The sequence below is a fragment of the Hesperophylax consimilis genome, chromosome 9 (genome assembly GCF_061612785.1).
Source record: "Hesperophylax consimilis isolate HC1 chromosome 9, BYU_Hcon_1.0, whole genome shotgun sequence".
NCBI lineage: Eukaryota > Metazoa > Arthropoda > Insecta > Trichoptera > Limnephilidae > Hesperophylax > Hesperophylax consimilis.
In genome coordinates, this window is record NC_142844.1 from 12687927 (window position 1) to 12706563 (window position 18637).

Consider the following 18637-nt stretch of genomic DNA (forward strand, 5'->3'; position numbering starts at 1 on the left):
AACCAGTGAACTACGCGATGTAAACATTCGCTGGCACTGTACTTATCATTATCATTAAAGGGCGCTAGTGCATTTCGTTAAAATAAAATATCTACTAATGGCAATGAAAAATATTTACTTCCCCTTTTTGTTTCAGTAAATAATATAAAAGCCAAAACATATTCGCGCCGTTTCAGGCAGACAGAGAAATAATATTATTGGTTTCGGGCGGGGGAAAACCTGCTTTTTATTTTCCCAAACCCCACCGTTGTAAAAGCGTTATCTTCCCTGTCTGGCGCCACTACAATGAGCCTTAAAGGTTCTGCGAGTGAACATCGCCAGTTGTTATTGAACGTGTGTAACATCTGCAACTTGTAAATGCCGTTATAAAAAAGAACATTAGACATGGTGATATGGACTAAATGTGCAGTTTATGCATAATATGTACCTCGCCGGCTTTGGCTAGACAGGGTAGGCAACTTGGTAAAATGGCATTTTATATTATTTTATTTGACCAATTCATTCTGTAAATGAAGGGTTTTCAAGTGGAAACAGTTCTTTATGCATAAAATATGATTGAAGTCGGTGCTACACTTATTAGGTACAACTTCCTTGCAATGTAAAAAAATAACCATCAGGCCGTTTCCTGCTGAGAAATTACTCGGTCTTGGCGCACACTCTTTGCTTCAGTCACATTTATACATACCCTTCTGACTATTCTACTGTCTATTGTTTTATCCGCTTAAATGCCCAAACCATCTAAGCATTTACTCTTTCATCAGCCTTGCATCATTTGCGGATATCCACATTTTTCACATGAGATAGTTTTATCAGAAATTTTCCGCAGGGATCTCATTTCTACAGCATTCAGTCTTCGTTCATCCTTCCTCAGGGTTGGTAGCTATCAATACCTCACTGTGGATTGCTAGCTTCGATTCTATGGATTTTTTTGCTAGCCACAACCGCGTATAGTCCCCCATTTATGGAGTTTCAGGCATTTACCTTTCTTTCAATATCCCAGTCAGTCCTTCTATCTATCATCAACATATTTTCAAATACACAAACTCATCCACCTGCTCCAAGTATTCATCATTCACATTTCACAAACATAAATATATTGCGTATTGTTTTCGGACCCTCTCTTACATTTATATAACAGCATTTGACCATTCTAGACAAGACATCATAACTGTAGTTTTTTGTAAATACACGTCACATGATCCATAGCCATTCTTGCTTTTTCTCAACAACTGCGCGTGGTCGATCAGGGTCGTACGCGGTTAGGGGACCGCGTTTTTATCGCTAGAAAAACCTCAAGGGCGCTGTGTTAGGTTATAATCAGCGTCTTGGCTCCATGGTTTCTTTCCATAGTCATTGTACGGCGCCCGGAGCGGACTACTCTTTATGGGACGCATAGGGTTAATAGACCTATCAGCATCTTAAATGTGTATATAATTGAATATGAATGGATATAAGGTTCATTTTAGTCATCAACGTATTTAATAGAACGCACAAAAGAACAAATTGAATTTTCAAAATATAAATTCAGTATTTTAAAATCCACATAATATTAATAATTTCAAAAATCTGTCCTAATTCCGATTTTGACTCTAGATTCCCCACATCTATCACTACACTATGGTCTATTACAGCGTGAACTCCATTTTATTTTATTTAGTCTAACCGATGCGATGTTTGAAAATCAACGAATTTGATTCGCTTTTCCCTATAATTTACACTGCAATTAAGGGGGACTATGAGGTGAAATTTATTATTTGCTGTGTGATAATCCTATCAGTTACACCAGCTCCTCATCTAGTTACTTTTGAAACCGGTTCCTCAAAATAATATTTTAAAAATTGATAGGGTGCATGCTAGAGAAATTCTTAAAAAAAAGCAAACGGTTACTATTTTCGATCTACTCTGTCCCAGTAACAGAAAAGTCACCGTGACCAAGTTATAGGGGCAGGAAAATCGACCATCCCTATTCCAAGATGGCCTAACCTTTAGTATTTCTCTCAACTTTGACTCTTGATAATATTTTCCTTATTTTGAATTTGTATAATGTCTGATAGTGATGAGCATCGCGAGGCCCAGTTTTAGACGTTATGATAAGAGTTATCTTAACCTTTAATGTGTGAATGCAAAGTAACTAAAAAATTAGCTGAAAATGGTAAAAATAAATTCAGTTATCAATTTGCAAGATACAATTTTATGAACTTACGTTAGGGAATAATAATTTTTTTATAAAATTATCCTGACGAAGAAACCATTGGTTTTGAAACATGTCAATTTTTTTGATGAAATAGTTCACAAGGGTATTTATTTAATAAAATTTTATCATCTCCTTTGGGTGCAATGGGCAAACTGCTATTTCAAATAAAATTTAAAGGTTGGTAGAACTGCACAACCTTATTGTTTGTTAAATGCAGTGGCGGTTCGTGGTCTTTTTAACAGGGGGTTCAGAAATTCAAGAGAAGATAAACATATCTAATTAAAATTTACTTACTGTTTTCCTTCGTCAAATAGTCGAATACGGCAGCAGTCACACAACTTAAATAAAGTTAGTGGGAGGGGTACCTACATATTATTGTTTTTAAATCACTTTACCTAGACACAATTATTAGATAATGAGAAAAGTTTTATAGGAATTAAATTGTTTAATGTTTTTATAGCACTCAATGTAGGTATGTTGCTAATTATTAAACGCTTTCAATTTGAAATCCGAAAGAATACTGGAGATAGTGGAGATGGAGAACTGAACTGGAGAAGACAAAACACAAAATTGCATAACTAGCGACGACAATGGGGCGTTTGCCGAAACTTTCGCAAATATAATTAAGGAATATAACGACTTATCTAAAAAAAAAATACGAAAACAGTAATCAAAATCGGTCTACTTCAATAGGTAGTAGATTTACAAATGCCATAAGCAAACGGTTGGAGAAATGCAGAAACAAGAAAACAAAAATATGTACAAAAATGACTACAAAGTTAAATACCATAATATAACATAAAAAAATAACACTTAAGGTTAAACGCAACGCTCGTTGTATTCTACGTGTTCACAGATGGCGTTAATTAATTAAATTGTTTAAATACGCTTTTGCAAGGTATTGCTTTACAATATTAAAACAAATCATTTGTTTGCGCCCGTATATACGCAATATGAATATGAATCAATAGTTTTGTTCGTTTAAAGACTTAATTCTTTCGAGAAAGGCACACAAATACAATATTTTACCGATGATTCAATCCAATATTGTATTTGTATGCCTTTCTCGATAGAATTGAGTTTTTATATGGACAAAACTATTTATTCATATTCATATTGCGTATATGAGGGCGCAAACAAATAATTTGTCTTAATACTGTAAAGCAATACCTTGCAAAAGCGTATTAAAACAAAATTAATTAACTAACGCCATCTGTGAACACGTAGAATACAACGAGCGTTGCGTTTAACCTTAACTTGCATACCTATGGTTCAAAGGTCAAACGTCGGCCGCGAAGTTCTCGGGTTTCTTCGGTTACATTCGTCAATGTTCGGAGGTCACGTGATATCGTAACGCGTGTTCGACGCACACAATTTGTCTTATTTTTGCAAAGAAAGACCAAATTTTGTATATATCACCGTCATAGGGTCTGTACCGGCTAAGATTATTTTGTATGAAGAGTTTGGCGCGGATTTCAACTCGCACAAATTTGGAATAGGTATCGTATTTTTCGGTGGCGCGGGTTTTGAAGGCGAAATTTTAATAGCGTGCTATCTATAATGTGCTTATATTATTATAAAACAAGTTTGTTTTATTTTCTCATCTTTTTAATGGGGGTTCGCCGCACAAACGCACTTTAGAGAAAACCGCCACTGGTTAAATGTAGTGTAGGGTTCAATCGTAACTTTTTCAAATAAAGTCCCTTTAACCAATAATGTGGGAGGACCATTCCAAAACATGAATAGATCTCTATCTCTTGGCAAATCTTCAGTAAACTTCATTTTCCGTGACGGTTTATAAACGTAAACAAATTTCCACCGTTAGGCAACTCAATAAACTATACACGTCTCTTACCTACTTTTAAGATGTGAGGTGATTTTGCGGTTGAAAAATGATATTCTAATAATCGAGCTTTTATGTAAGTTGTTCTTTTTTCAAATAAATGGGTAGTATTTACCCCTAAAGTGAACTTGGCTTTCCGGTTCATACCGAGAAGTGTAATTATGTGAACTTTGTTCAATTTTGCAGGCTACCGACATCTGTAGTCTAGAAATTTGAAGTTACTACGTTTAACCAAAATGGTGTGAGTCCTTGCTTAGAAAATAGTGTCAATTTGGTCGGTATAGCAGGTTTCATTTTTACTGCTAGACATCACGATGACAAGTGTTTTATTTACATGTAGTGGGTTTTGAAGTCTTTAAAAAGGCTCGCATTATGTGTTTTTTCGTCCCTTTCTCAACAATAACTCGATAATAAACAAGCTCATAAGTCAGAGCGATAGTAGCAGTGTTATTCGCACAGTTCTTTATAATTATTATACCTGTTTCAATAGTTTGAAATAAATGTAAAGTGGTGTCAAGAAAACCAGTTTTTATTCAAAAAGGATCATCCCCAATTTTTAACATTTGATCCTTCAACCGGATTACGATCAGGAGATTGTATGTAAAAAAAACAAAGAACCAGCAGCCAAAAGGATACAAAATTGATTGAAACTGGAAATCATTAAGGAAAGTGGACCACATCGCAAATCTGAGATAAGTATTCAGTGCTTTCCTTCCTATCATCCATTTTATGTTTATTCAGGTCTCATGTAATTTAAACGAGATTAATCTTAAATAGAGTCAATATTATAAATAAAATCACTACCCACTTGAAAATAAGAATATAATATTATTGAATAGTGTTCTCAAATAGTATTGTCAAGATTGTCGTGGTATTCTTTCAAACGGGTGTTTGCTAAAATAAAATAATTGTCAACCGATATTAACAAAATATAATTAAAAATGGAAAATATGAAGTCATTAATAAACAAACGCGGCGTAATCAAAGGAAAACTAACCCGATTCGCGGATTCCTTAAATGCATTGTCGGTAAATGAAATTAAATTAAGATATGAGCGGGTGAAATCATTGTTAGATGAATTCGAAGCAGTTCAACAGAAAATTGAAATGTTACCGGATTCAGACGAAATTGAAAATTATAGTCAACGAGAAGCTTTCGAAAACCAATATTTCTCAGTTTTGGCAACGGCCAAAGGCGCGATCGAATCCGTCGATCAAAGTAAGGTGGAAATTAAACTACCCAACCTCCAATTACGGGAATTTCATGGCGATCAGAAAAATTGGGTTAATTTCGTCGAAACCTTCAAGACTTTAGTCCATAGCAATAGTAATTTAAGCAACGTACAAAAATTCTTTTATTTGCAATCAACTTTAAAGGGAAACGCATTAAAGATAATTGCTAATCTAGAAATTTCTGAATTAAATTACATTTCCGCTTGGGAATTATTAAATGAACGTTATGCAAATTTAAGAACTACCGTTCATAAACACATCCAAGCTCTATTTTCATTAAAAGACATGAAACAAGAAGAGCCTGTAGCATTGAGGTATCTAATTGATGAAACAAACGTTAGTTTAAAGGCATTACAAAATATCGGGGTCAAGGTAGATCAATGGGATCCATTGGTTATTTATATAATATCAAATAAATTAGACACAGCTACCCGAAAAAATTGGGAACAATATATATTACAAGACGAATTACCGACGTTAAAGGAATTCTTAAAATGTTTATCTGCTAGAGCCCAAGTATTGGAACTGATGAACGCTTCTGAGAAAAAATCTTCTAGCTTACATAAAACACAACTAGGCAACAATAATTGCAAAAAAGATTCATCAGTATTTTTAGCGGTAAAGGCTAACAACTGCATTTATTGTAACGAGAAAGGTCACCATATTTATTATTGTAAAAAATTTCTGAAATTAAAATTACATGAGAGGATTGATGCTACGAAATCAATCCAAGCTTGTTTTAAATGTTTAAAGGTGGGTCACCAGGCACAGAGTTGCAAGGCAACCTTTTCTTGCAGGCGTTGTGGCAAAGATAATCACAACACCTTACTACACAATGAGGTACCTCTGCGGGAGGCCTCCAATATGGATGCTGATAACGAGGTTTCAGTATCGAATTTTTCTGCATCGGATAAGGCAGAAAAAATAATATTATTGTCAACTGCCAACATAGGAGTTGTGGGTAGTAACAATAAAATTTTTAAAGCCCGCATTCTGATTGATTCAGGGGCCCAGTCAAATTTTATGAGAGCAGAATTTGCTAATAAATTAAATTTACCATGTGAATTGATAAACAAACCCGTTTCTGGGATCCATAATAACATCACTCACATAAAAAAGAGAATTTCAGTGGAGATGAATTCGCTTCATACTGATTATAAAAGTGAAATATCATGTCTGATTTTACAGGAGATTACAACAAATTTACCACAAGTGACAATGGCGAAAAAAGACTTCAAGTTACCACGAGGATTGGAGCTAGCTGACCCGAACTTCAATATAGCTGCACCCATCGACATCCTGTTGGGCGCGGAGAGCTTTTGGGAAATCCTAACCAACGATAGATTGAAACTCGAATCGGGACCAACACTTCAACGTACGCAACTGGGATGGATCATATCAGGACCAATCCACATGTACCCAAAGCAAAGGCCTGTATCAGATTGTTGTAATTTATCTATAAATAAAATAAGTCACCAAATAGAAAAATTTTGGAAATTGGAGGAGATTAATCCCACTAAGATTCTAAATCATGAAGAAAAGGCTTGTGAAGCCAGTTTTGCTAGTACTCATACTAGACAAGACGACGGTAGATACGTAGTAAGTTTACCGCGTCGAGCATGCATTGATCAGCTGGGAAGTTCATTGCTCACTGCTGAAAAAAGATTTAAAAATTTAGAAGGAAAACTTGTGTCAAATCCCGAATTGAAGACACAATATATACAATTCATGCGTGAATATGAGGAATTAGGTCATATGGAGGTGTGTGACCAGTCAAAGGGGGATCGTGAATCCTATTTTTTACCTCATCACGCTGTAACAAAAGAATCAAGCACTACTACTAAAGTGAGGGTCGTTTTTGACGGCTCCGCCAAAACTTCAAATGGAATTTCTCTCAATGACGCCTTGATGACAGGACCTGTTATACAAAAGGACTTATACACCCAACTATTGCATTTCAGGAAACATCAAGTAGTACTGACGGCTGACATCGAGAAGATGTACCGCCAGATTAACGTGTGTGAAGCGGACCGTGACCTGCAGAAGATAGTGTGGCGCGAGTCGCCGCAGGAGGTGCTCAAGCATTACCGTCTGAAGACAGTCACATATGGTCTGGGGCCTTCCTCTTTCTTAGCCACTAGAAGTCTACGGCAAATTGGTATGGATAACAATATAAATTTTCCTAGAGCTAGTCAGGTCATAGAAAATGACTTCTATATGGATGACTTGTTAACCGGAGGAGATGACATGGAATCCTGTAGAGAGTTAAAAGAGCAATTAATCAACATCTTTTTGTCTGCGGGGATGACCTTGAGGAAATGGAGGTCCAATGTCTTGGAGTTGTCAGCCGAGTCGGGCCAAGCTAAGATTGCCGAATCAGGCAATTCTGAAAAAATTATTACTGACAATCCAAAGACTGAGAAAATATTAGGATTAATATGGAATAATGAATCTGATTATTTTTCTTATGTATTAATGAAACCATCAAGTCGAACCGAGAGTAAAAGACAGATATTATCTTGCATCGCATCAACCTTCGATCCATTAGGTCTTCTAGGACCGATTATAGTTGTAGCCAAATTAATAATGCAGAAGTTATGGCAGTCTAAAGCAGCGTGGGATGATCCATTGCCTAATGAAATATTAGCACCCTGGAGGTCCTACCTTCAAGAATTAATTCAACTAAATGTGTTGAAAATACCAAGAAAAATTATTTGCAGGCAATCTACATATCTACAACTACACGGTTTTTGCGACTCATCTGAGAAAGCTTACGGAGCCTGCGTTTACATGGTGTCAGTGGACCATGTCGGTAAGCGGCATTCACATTTAATAACGTCCAAATCAAGAGTGGCGCCATTGAAGTGTATTTCCCTGCCCAAGTTAGAGCTTTGTAGTGCTGTGCTACTGGCGAAATTAATTAAAAATGTAAAACAAGCGCTAAATATAGTGGAGATCGACACACATTATTGGTGTGACTCCATGATAACGTTGTGCTGGCTGAAAGGTCAACCTACGAGATGGGCTACTTTCGTTGCAAACCGAGTAGCGGAAATACAAGAACTTAGTGATCCAGATCTATGGAGACATGTATCATCAGCCGACAATGCAGCAGATATACTTTCAAGAGGAACCACTACAGATAAATTGATAAATTCTGCAATATGGTGGAATGGACCAAGTTGGTTGACCGAGGGAGTCAACGCTTGGCCTATATCAAATATTTCGTGTTCAAACCCTCCGGAACTCAAAGGCAAAAATATTCTATTATCCACAGATATTCAAGAATGGGAGATATTTGAAAAATTCTCATCATTTATTAAATTGAAAAGAGTTACTGCGTATGTATTGCGATTTGTCAATAACTGCAGAAGTGTTAAGGGTAAAATTTCAGACAATTTAAGTGTGGCTGAATTGGAATCAGGCTTGAAATGTCTATTGAGATCAGCTCAAATACACGCCTTTCAAAAGGAATTGAAAGAATTAAAAAACCATGGCATCGTCAACAAGAAAAGTAATTTAAAATCTCTTAATCCCTTCTTACATGATGGTCTAATATATGTAGGCGGTAGGTTGAATTTGGCTACACATTTATCTTACCAACAAAAACACCCAATTATCTTGCCGGCTAAACATAAGCTAACTGAATTGATAATACGTCACTACCATTATGTAAACCTACACGCAGGACCTCAAGCTTTGTTAGCTGAAATACGATTAAAATTTTGGCCCATCTTTGGTAAAAACACTATTAAAAAAATATTAAATAAATGTATTGTATGTTTTAGATGTCGTCCCCGAACCGGTCATCAAATCATGGGAAATTTGCCACCCGAAAGAATTACGCCGAGTCGTCCTTTCGCTATCACCGGAATAGATTACGCCGGACCAATTCTAATTAAAAGTGGGACGCTGAGGAAGGCTTCCCTCATAAAATCGTATTTATGTATCTTTATTTGCTTCTCAACCAAGGCTGTTCACTTGGAATTAGTTTCGGATTTATCTAGCAATGCTTTTTTGAACAGTTTAAAAAGGTTTATATCCCGTAGGGGACAACCTGAAAAGATCTTTTCCGACAATGCTAGTAATTTTAAAGGAGCTAGCAGCAGACTCAAAGAGCTGTACACCAGCTTGAGGGAAAACAACGACAATATTCAAAATTATTTAGTGAACAGAGGTATTGAGTGGAAGTTCATAACCCCTCGAGCCCCTAATCAGGGAGGTTTGTGGGAAGCAGCAGTAAAATCAGCAAAATTCCATTTATATAGAATCACTAACAATTCTTCATTAACATTTGAACTCTTATATACCTTAATTTGTCAGATTGAGGCCTGTTTGAACTCCCGTCCATTAACTTCCTTATCCGACGACATCCATGATTACCAACCTCTTACCCCAAACCATTTCCTTATAGGCACTGAATCCTGTATCATTCCTGAGAGAGACGTCCGGGCGATACCGGACAACAGACTAACTCAATATCAGAGGATCAGTTCGCTAATTCAATCTTTTTGGTCTAGATGGAAGCAAGATTACCTGATGGAACTACAAAAGAGAACTAAATGGCAGACCAGCACTCAACGGGCACTGCAAAAAGACGATCTGGTGATTTTAAAGGAAGATCATTTACCTCCACCTTTATGGAAAATGGCCCGAATTCTGCATACACACCCTGGAGCGGATGGAGTAGTACGAGTTGTTACACTAAAAACACCTCAAGGAGTCTTTGTGAGGCCCATCACAAAGATATGTCTGATGCCCCTGGATTCAGACACTAAACCTGTAATTGACGTCCCGGACCTTACCAAGGATTGATTATGTACATTACACTATGATGCTTATCTTCTCGACTCCACCTTGGATGGATCAAGCAGAAGACCTGAGAAGAAAGAAAAAAAAAAAAAAGGAACAATAATTGTGTTGTGTTCAGTGTGAACTATATTATTTGTGTTATTGAACTATTTAAATATGTAAAAATTAGTATGCAGACGTGTGTAATTTAGTCATTTTTGAATTTTTTTTTTGGTTATTTAATAGGATTAATAATTTTCTAGTTATTTTTAGTTTATTAATAGAGTAATTCAACAGCATTTATACAGTTAAATTTATAAGTTTACCAGTAGGGCATAAAAAAGGGAGTTTTATTTTGTTAATTTCTGCTATTTTGAATTATTTTGTTAGTATTTTTGTGGTATATTTAGATTAAGAATTTTTAGTTTATTCTGTTTGTTTTATAGTTTATTTTTAAATAGATTATCATTCAAAAATTTAGTGCAATTTTTGAATCCCGCCCCCTGGCAATATGTTCAATTTTGCAGGCTACCGACATCTGTAGTCTAGAAATTTGAAGTTACTACGTTTAACCAAAATGGTGTGAGTCCTTGCTTAGAAAATAGTGTCAATTTGGTCGGTATAGCAGGTTTCATTTTTACTGCTAGACATCACGATGACAAGTGTTTTATTTACATGTAGTGGGTTTTGAAGTCTTTAAAAAGGCTCGCATTATGTGTTTTTTCGTCCCTTTCTCAACAATAACTCGATAATAAACAAGCTCATAAGTCAGAGCGATAGTAGCAGTGTTATTCGCACAGTTCTTTATAATTATTATACCTGTTTCAATAGTTTGAAATAAATGTAAAGTGGTGTCAAGAAAACCAGTTTTTATTCAAAAAGGATCATCCCCAATTTTTAACAAACTTCTCATCCAAAAACAAGTCGTAAATCGGTTAAAATTTTCCGGAGAATAAAGATATGGCGGATAGTTGCGTGTTTTCTGACTGGAGCAGCAATAATGATATCAAAACAACCTCGAAGAAATCGTTATACTATTGCTCTCAAAGTAGCCAGCCAATATTTATTACATTGATATTGTTTATGTACGAGCTTAAAAACCTTTGTATTCTAATATTTTATCAAATGATTGAAAATATACCCGATTAGAACTTTCAGTCTTACTACATCCTTACTAAAAGACGTGGTGTAAATATTACGCGGCGCGTTTCATCAGAACAGTGAAAAAGGTGACTTATCACATTAGGTAAGCTAATTTTGGTACACGTAATACATCCGTTTTTGCTCCATGTTACATCAAGGACACAAATAACCAGAATACACGGAGAAAACTAAAAGATATAAAATATTCCTAATTTATTAAAAATATGGTCAAATTGCTAGTATTCCTGTCAAAAACAAGACTGCAGAGGCCTTTAACGAATGAATCGACAGATTTTCTAACAAAGTATCAGTAAAACACCAATGTGTTATGAGGACGGCAGAACACGTGTTCATAGGAAATATAATATATTTATCAGGAAAATCGCACCTACATAAACACTTGTTCCGATATATTCCAAATGGACTTGTATTTTATCAGGAAATAAATTGCCATCGCGTTTTTAACAAGGATTTCAACTAATCAGCCATTCCCGTTTTTCTCCGTTTACGGATGGTGTAGATAATATAGTGTTCTCGGGTAGTTGAGACTGAATGTCCAATATTTCAACTACTTATTTAGTAGGTAGATTCGATGTGTAAAATTAAAAGAAAACAAACAAGAACTTAACAACTTTGAATTAGCGCAACTAATAACATAGCGGCAAATCGAATCATACAGGTCGGTATGAGAGTGCTTATGTAATTCTCTCCACTCCCACAAGGGACCTGTTCGGAGTCCTTCCTCATTTCCATTTAAATATGTGTCATTTCACATGTAAAGTAATATGTAATTCATTAAGATTACCAGTCGAGATATGCTCAATGTTCAACAATATTAATGCGTGAGGATTATGCGGCCGGGGAACAAACGAACGTAGTATTAGCGGTCGTGATGTCATGGGACATATGTCATTCTGAACATCGGAGGCTGAGGAGTGCGGAGCCCATATTTGATTAAGCTACAAATAATTGAATTTCCACTGATTTTTTCTACTGTTCAGCACAACGATGGGATACTTTCACTGTTGTTTTATTAATTTCTGGAAAAAAAAATTATGAAATAAAAATAAGATTTTGAAACCATTTTTATAATATTTTGTAAGTTAACTAATAAATTTTCTAAAGAGATCTATACGGTGCTATTTTTTATTTACCGCCAAAACAACACGTTCATTTTTGTTAGTGAATATGGCGTTGTTGACGTCACACCGCCTGTCTGCCTGACAGCTGTCTTGCAAGACTGTAGCGTTTTCCTCGTCATAATGACGTTGCAGCCAATTGGAACCGTTTCGGAATGTACTATTTTAGATAATTTTTAAAATCAATATTTTTTAATGAAAATTTTAATTTAATACGAATTGATCAGAATCAGAAAAAATAACATTTAAATCTTAATTTTTGGGAAAATACACCATTGTTTAAATCGTGCATTTCAAAACTAGTAATAATGCTAACATTGCCAGCTCGTTTCGAATACATCCTGCCTTCGTTGGGGCAGTAAAAAAAAATTATATTGCATGATATTTGTTCATAATTAAATTTATTTGTAACTTTGATGTAATATTAATTTTCTTATAATTAAATTATACATAATATGTAAATGAAATCCTCAGCACGGGAGATCCCAGTGAGGATATCATTATATCTATTTGTTACACAAAAAAAGATAATAACACTTATTATTATTATTAATAACCAGGCGAAACACAAAATATAAATTGACACCTGTAAATTGAAAAACATTGAGTAATCGTAACACACAGGTTAAGTGGAGGATAGAAATTAGCATTTGCGGTGGATCATAGCAAAAACGTGGTATGCAAATAAATATGTTTTTTTTTTACATTTTCATCAATATTAAAACAATTTGAACAAAGGTTTGTGTATGACTTCGGTTATAAAACATGTCATTTTTATTAACATTTAAGCATAAAATTAGAAGCTTTTTATTATAACTGAAATATTGAACCCTTGACCATTAAAATTGGCCATGACATCAAATATTTATTTTTGTATGATTTTTATCACAACATTACCGTTAAAAACTGTAATATGATATCATGTTAAAAATTGACCCTCTTAAAACTTAAGATAAATTCCAAATACGTACCTTCTTAACACCTTCTATATTTTATATGCAGAATGGTAATAATATTTGCAATAAATCCATAAATTATTTAAATGATTTTTTTGAAATAAGATCCCTTTTGATGTAGGCTCTGAAATTCTTCTGAAGGAAGTTGACAATAATAATACTTTAATTAAGCATCTTGTAATAGAAAAAGTTGAAGAATCCTTTTGAAAGCTACGGCAACTGGTAGTTCTGTGAACAGTAGCAGTACTCGCGTCCCAAAAAGTGTGTTTTTAATTTTATCTTATTTAATAAATGAAAACCAAAGATTTATAAGAAGGTAAGTCTAGAGCTCCCTACTTAAAGTACAAGCAAATGTAGAGACGAAATGCAAGACGGTCAGGGTTCACTACGCTCTTTTAAATAATTAATTGGCCAATCATTTTAAATTTTATTGTCATTGTAAATATAAGTTCTCTTTTTAAAAGTAAGTTTCTTAGGACAGCAGAAATCGAACAATAAATTTATCAAATTTGAAAGTTTAATTCGTGTTCTGTGAAAAATTTATTCAAGTTGTGTGTTTATTTCATCATGTGCCGGTTGTTACACTGAATTTTGATAATAACTGAACTTGAAAAGAACTTTCACAGAACCGGAATATTAAGTTGTAATTTGATGAATTGTGGATGATGCATCCTTAGAGATTCTGGAAATTATTACATATTATAGTGCTCAGATATAATTTTGATGGCATGGCAAATGGCAACTGGCCACATTAGTACTAATAATAGAAAAAATCCACCTATAATAAATTACAACCCGATAATAAGGAACAAAATGTGCGATCGGTGGGAAGCTACTGCGAAGGGTTAGTAATAATATATAGATGATTTGTATAGGGTCGTTTTATATGAAAAATCACCTGAAGGGCGTTGTAAAATATATAATATATTCATTTAATTATTATCTTATTACTAAATATGGACTAGACAAACTATATAACAACTTTTTGCTTATTAACAAATTGCATCCATCGGTTCGTCTATCACTAATATAAAACTATACGTACAATGAATTTGACCAATGAACGTGATGCTGCGTTGAAATATACATAAGTTATAATATTTATAATATTCTGTACAGGTTAGATATAAGATCATACTCTACTGGGAGGTCATTGGAGATTTCCATTATTTATTGATTATTAAATAAATTTAGATACAGTTCGCACGCAATTTGGAACACGTGTTATCAGAAGCAATATTATTTAATAAAGGTATTTATTTAATAATAAGTTCTTTAATTAACGTATTTAGGAGAGGAAAAGCAATCTTTAAGATGGGCGGTACATGGATTTTATCTTCCTAAATGTGATTCATCCCTCGGAAAGAGACAGGTTGAGGTGTGTAAGTTAATCCAGTAAGAAAAGTGTGATTAAGATATATAATAGGAAATAAAAGAAATGGTACTCTTGGGTATGTATGTTTAATTTAAGACGAGACCATACCCTAAAATAAAACCAGAATTTTAACGACGTAAGTAAAGCTGGTGTATTAGACAGACCGCAGTTGGATTTGCCTTATCAAATCTTTAAAATAAAGTGGGAATCTTAACGACATAAGTGATGATGTCATGTATAAACGACACTCGGTGACGGACATACAATCGACTTTGTCCTAAGAAAACCTATCTTTCCATGGGGTTTATTTTAATTATTTTTGATAAACGTGTTACTAAAATCGCAAATGTTTCTAAAGGGATCCCTAAAAAAGTTACCAGTTCACCATCTTAAAAAATAAAATCTGGTGCTTACCGCTAATTTCATAGTTAAAAACGTTTTATAATATTTCCAAACCGTTTTACACGAAATAATTTTATTGTAAGGTGCTGGTTTTATTAATCTAAAATATAAATAACCTACATCCGTAGGGATCCCTCTAGAAGCATTTTAGATTTTAGTAATACTTTCATAAGAAATAATTAAAATGTGAGCTCGAGCAAATCCCCGATATTACAGTCTTATATCGCCTTAGAGGTATGGGAACCAAAAAAGGTTAGTACCTAAATTCCTTTCCCTGAATGGTAAATATGATGGTAGATATATAAACTAAAGTAAACCATATAATATTTGCTAACTGAAATTCGTTTTACAGAATTATCAAAAAATATATATTACTGTCGATATTCTAGAATATTCTAAATTAAATCAAGTTTTTTTGGTGGAAACAAACTTGTAATTATTTATACCTTATAAACTGCATGACGAGCACCATTATTCTATAAAAATAATGAAAACATAATAATACTGTATGTAATATTATCAGTTGTTTAGAAGTTGTCTAAGTTCAAATTCTGGTCGCAAAAAATAACACTATCTTCACTTTACGAACATTTGCTTTGCTGAACCAAGAAAAAATTGACGTCGAAGTGAAGTAACTAAAATAAGTCTGTTCCCTAAATGCTTTACTACTAATAATATCAATGTAGTTTTTTAGCCACGAATACAGTTCTTTCATTTTAAAACTGACTAGACTAAATTATACCACCACAGCACTGAAGCTTGAAAAGCCACTTGATAAAAACAAAGTGAAAATTCAAGCCATGTGATTTTATAATCTAAAAGCTAATCGCCGCTACTGAAAAGCTGTTAAATGGGGCAATTCAATTTGCTTTTCACAGAAAATCATAATATCTTCACTAGCGCAGTGATACAACTTGAATAGTAATGGCTACATTGTGCCATTTTACTTGTTGCAAAGACAGCTTCGCGGAGATGAGCCTATAATGATCGCAAATAATACTGCTATTACAACAGCGGTGCTGTATTGGTTGCCTTCACTGAACAGATACTTTGATGAAGCGTGGTTTAGGCTAGTCCGTATGCCTGAAGTAAGGTCATTTTTTCCTAACTCTTTTTTATGTGAATAAGTCCCAACTGCTCCCAATAGTCTTTAGCCAATGAGACTACAGCATCCGTAATTGGGATTTGTTGTACGACGAAGGAATTGGGGAGGAGAAGATGGGAAGAGAAAGGACGGGGAAGTACCTACATACTGAGATTTGGTCACCAAATAGTAATAAGAGTTTATATGAAAAATCACCTCAAGGGCGCTGCCCAATTAATTACGAGATCCAAGGCTCAATCTAATTATATTATTTATAAACAGATTCCAAAAACATCCTTATTATTTAAAAACAGATTATTAAAAGCCATTTTAAGCAACCTTTCGATTATTATTGGGGATCTTGAAGTATCTACCGTAAGGTAATTGCTAAAAATATAACTTATATCGATATTTTAAATTAATAAATTGTGAAATGACATAAATTAATCAAAAGTAATTTGAACCCGCAAGCTTCGGATTCGTAGTGAAGGATATAAACTTAATCTCGGAGGCCGTCATTAATCGTTTCATACATTATCCTTTGACATTCTGGGGTTATTTTCTGAAATGATTTATAACGAGTAAATTGGTAAGTTTTCTTTCAAATTGGTAAATATAAATTTCTAGGGATTATAAGTTCAGTGGTTGCGCTGTTTCTTGTATTGCATTCAGTGCCAATACTCACTTTATTATGGTCAGATTCGAGTAGGCCCCTACTGCCTACATACCGTGGTTTTCCGAGGAACAAATTAAGTGGCAGTAGGTTTTTCACCGCCACCCACTTGTGCAAAACGGATGCAGTATTTATATAATTATTTACGCCCAGCATTTGAAGCCTTTTGCGACAGTTCAGTCAAGTTTGCATAACTAAATAAATACAAAGAAGTCTCCTACATTGATTTAATCCATTAAACATGCTTTTATATTGTGGCTTGTCATGCGAATAATGGGTTTAGTAAGATAAAATAAATATATGTTAACCCTTTTCGGGACTACCGTGATGGTTTCCCTCAAAGATATTGGAATATTGGCCCTAATGAAGAAAAGATTCTTTCAAAACTTATGGAAATTAAAAATATTTTTAAATATGTACATCTATTTGAATTTCGATTTTGTTTTCGTAAATCGTATGGGTACCGCCGCCCTGGGTACCATTTATTGGATAACCAACACCTCTGCCATAGGTCTCCCTAAGTGGTTTCCTACGTTTGGTGACTTAGCAGGGGTGCCCAGGGTCATGAGGAGAGGTTTGTCCTGAATTTTTGTGGCAATCGCACATACACACGCGGACATATAAGCATTTCTCTGAAATTGGATGACATTACAGCAGTTAATAAACGAAATAAATATCGGTCAAAACAATCGAGATATGGCTCAGTTGTTAGCGGGTTGTCTCCAGACCTTGGGGATGAAGGTTCAATCCTCAGTCAGACAATTAGTTTTTATTTTTATAGTTTTAAATTACATTCACAGTAGTTAAGAGCAAGTCTCTGGGGAGGAAGGTTCATTCCCAGTCAAAACAAAAAAAAAATAAAAAAACATCTCTTAATAAAAATAGTAAACAAAAAAAATATAAATTAAAATATAAATTTTCTAACTAAGGGTATTACTTATATGTTACCCAAAAGCGAAAATATTAATAATCCTTCTCAGTACAGACCCATTACATGTTTACCGACAATATACAAAATTTTAACCTCTTGTTTAACAGATTTAATATATACTCATTTAGATGAAAAAAATATTTTATCTGAACAACAAAAAGGTTGTCGCAGAAAACATATGGGATGTAAAGAACAATTAGTTATCGATTCTGTAATTCTAAAACAGATTCAAACTCGAAAACGTAATTTACATACTTGCTATATAGACTACCAAAAGGCTTTCGATAGTGTCCCGCACTCGTGGCTGATCAAAGTATTAAAAATATATAAAATTAACCCCATTATTATTAGCTTTTTGGAAAATATTATGTCCTTTTGGAATACCAATTTACTTATCAATTTAAAAGGTAAGAAAATAGTAATACCGGGCATTTCAATTAAAAGAGGGATTTTTCAAAGAGACTCATTGAGTCCTCTTTGGTTTTGCTTAGCATTGAATCCTCTATCTAAAATGTTAATTAAAAGCAAGTTTGGAATAAAAGTTAAGGGTAATACAAGGGAGAGTAGTACAATTTCGCATTTATTATTTATGGATGATATAAAATTATTTTCGAATTCTGAACAAAATTTAGAGAAAATGATCGAGGTAGTTAAAAACTTTTCAGATGATATCAAAATGACATTTGGTTTAGATAAATGTAGAACGATCCATATAGAGAAAGGCAAAATTGTAGATGGGGACGAGAGTATATTTAGAAATTTCCAAATTACTAGTATGAAAAGGGATGAGGTTTATAAGTATTTAGGATACCCACAATCAAATAGATTAGACCATAGTAGTATTAAAAATGATATTAGGATTAAATTTCAAACT

The 18637-nt window shown here is 34.1% G+C and overlaps 2 protein-coding genes across 2 annotated transcripts in view; one reads left to right on the plus strand and one right to left on the minus strand.

The window, feature by feature from the left end:
• Positions 1-18637, minus strand: part of LOC149420934 (uncharacterized) — a 71298-nt gene that overhangs the window by 38535 nt on the left and 14126 nt on the right. The gene's annotated exons all lie outside the window — the stretch shown is intronic.
• Positions 6463-10758, plus strand: LOC149420935 (uncharacterized). Its single transcript, XM_089635301.1, has 2 exons — positions 6463-7427; positions 9790-10758. Exons 1-2 carry the CDS (start codon positions 6488-6490, stop codon positions 9807-9809), a joined length of 960 nt encoding a protein of 319 aa, XP_089491427.1. The 5' UTR covers positions 6463-6487; the 3' UTR covers positions 9810-10758.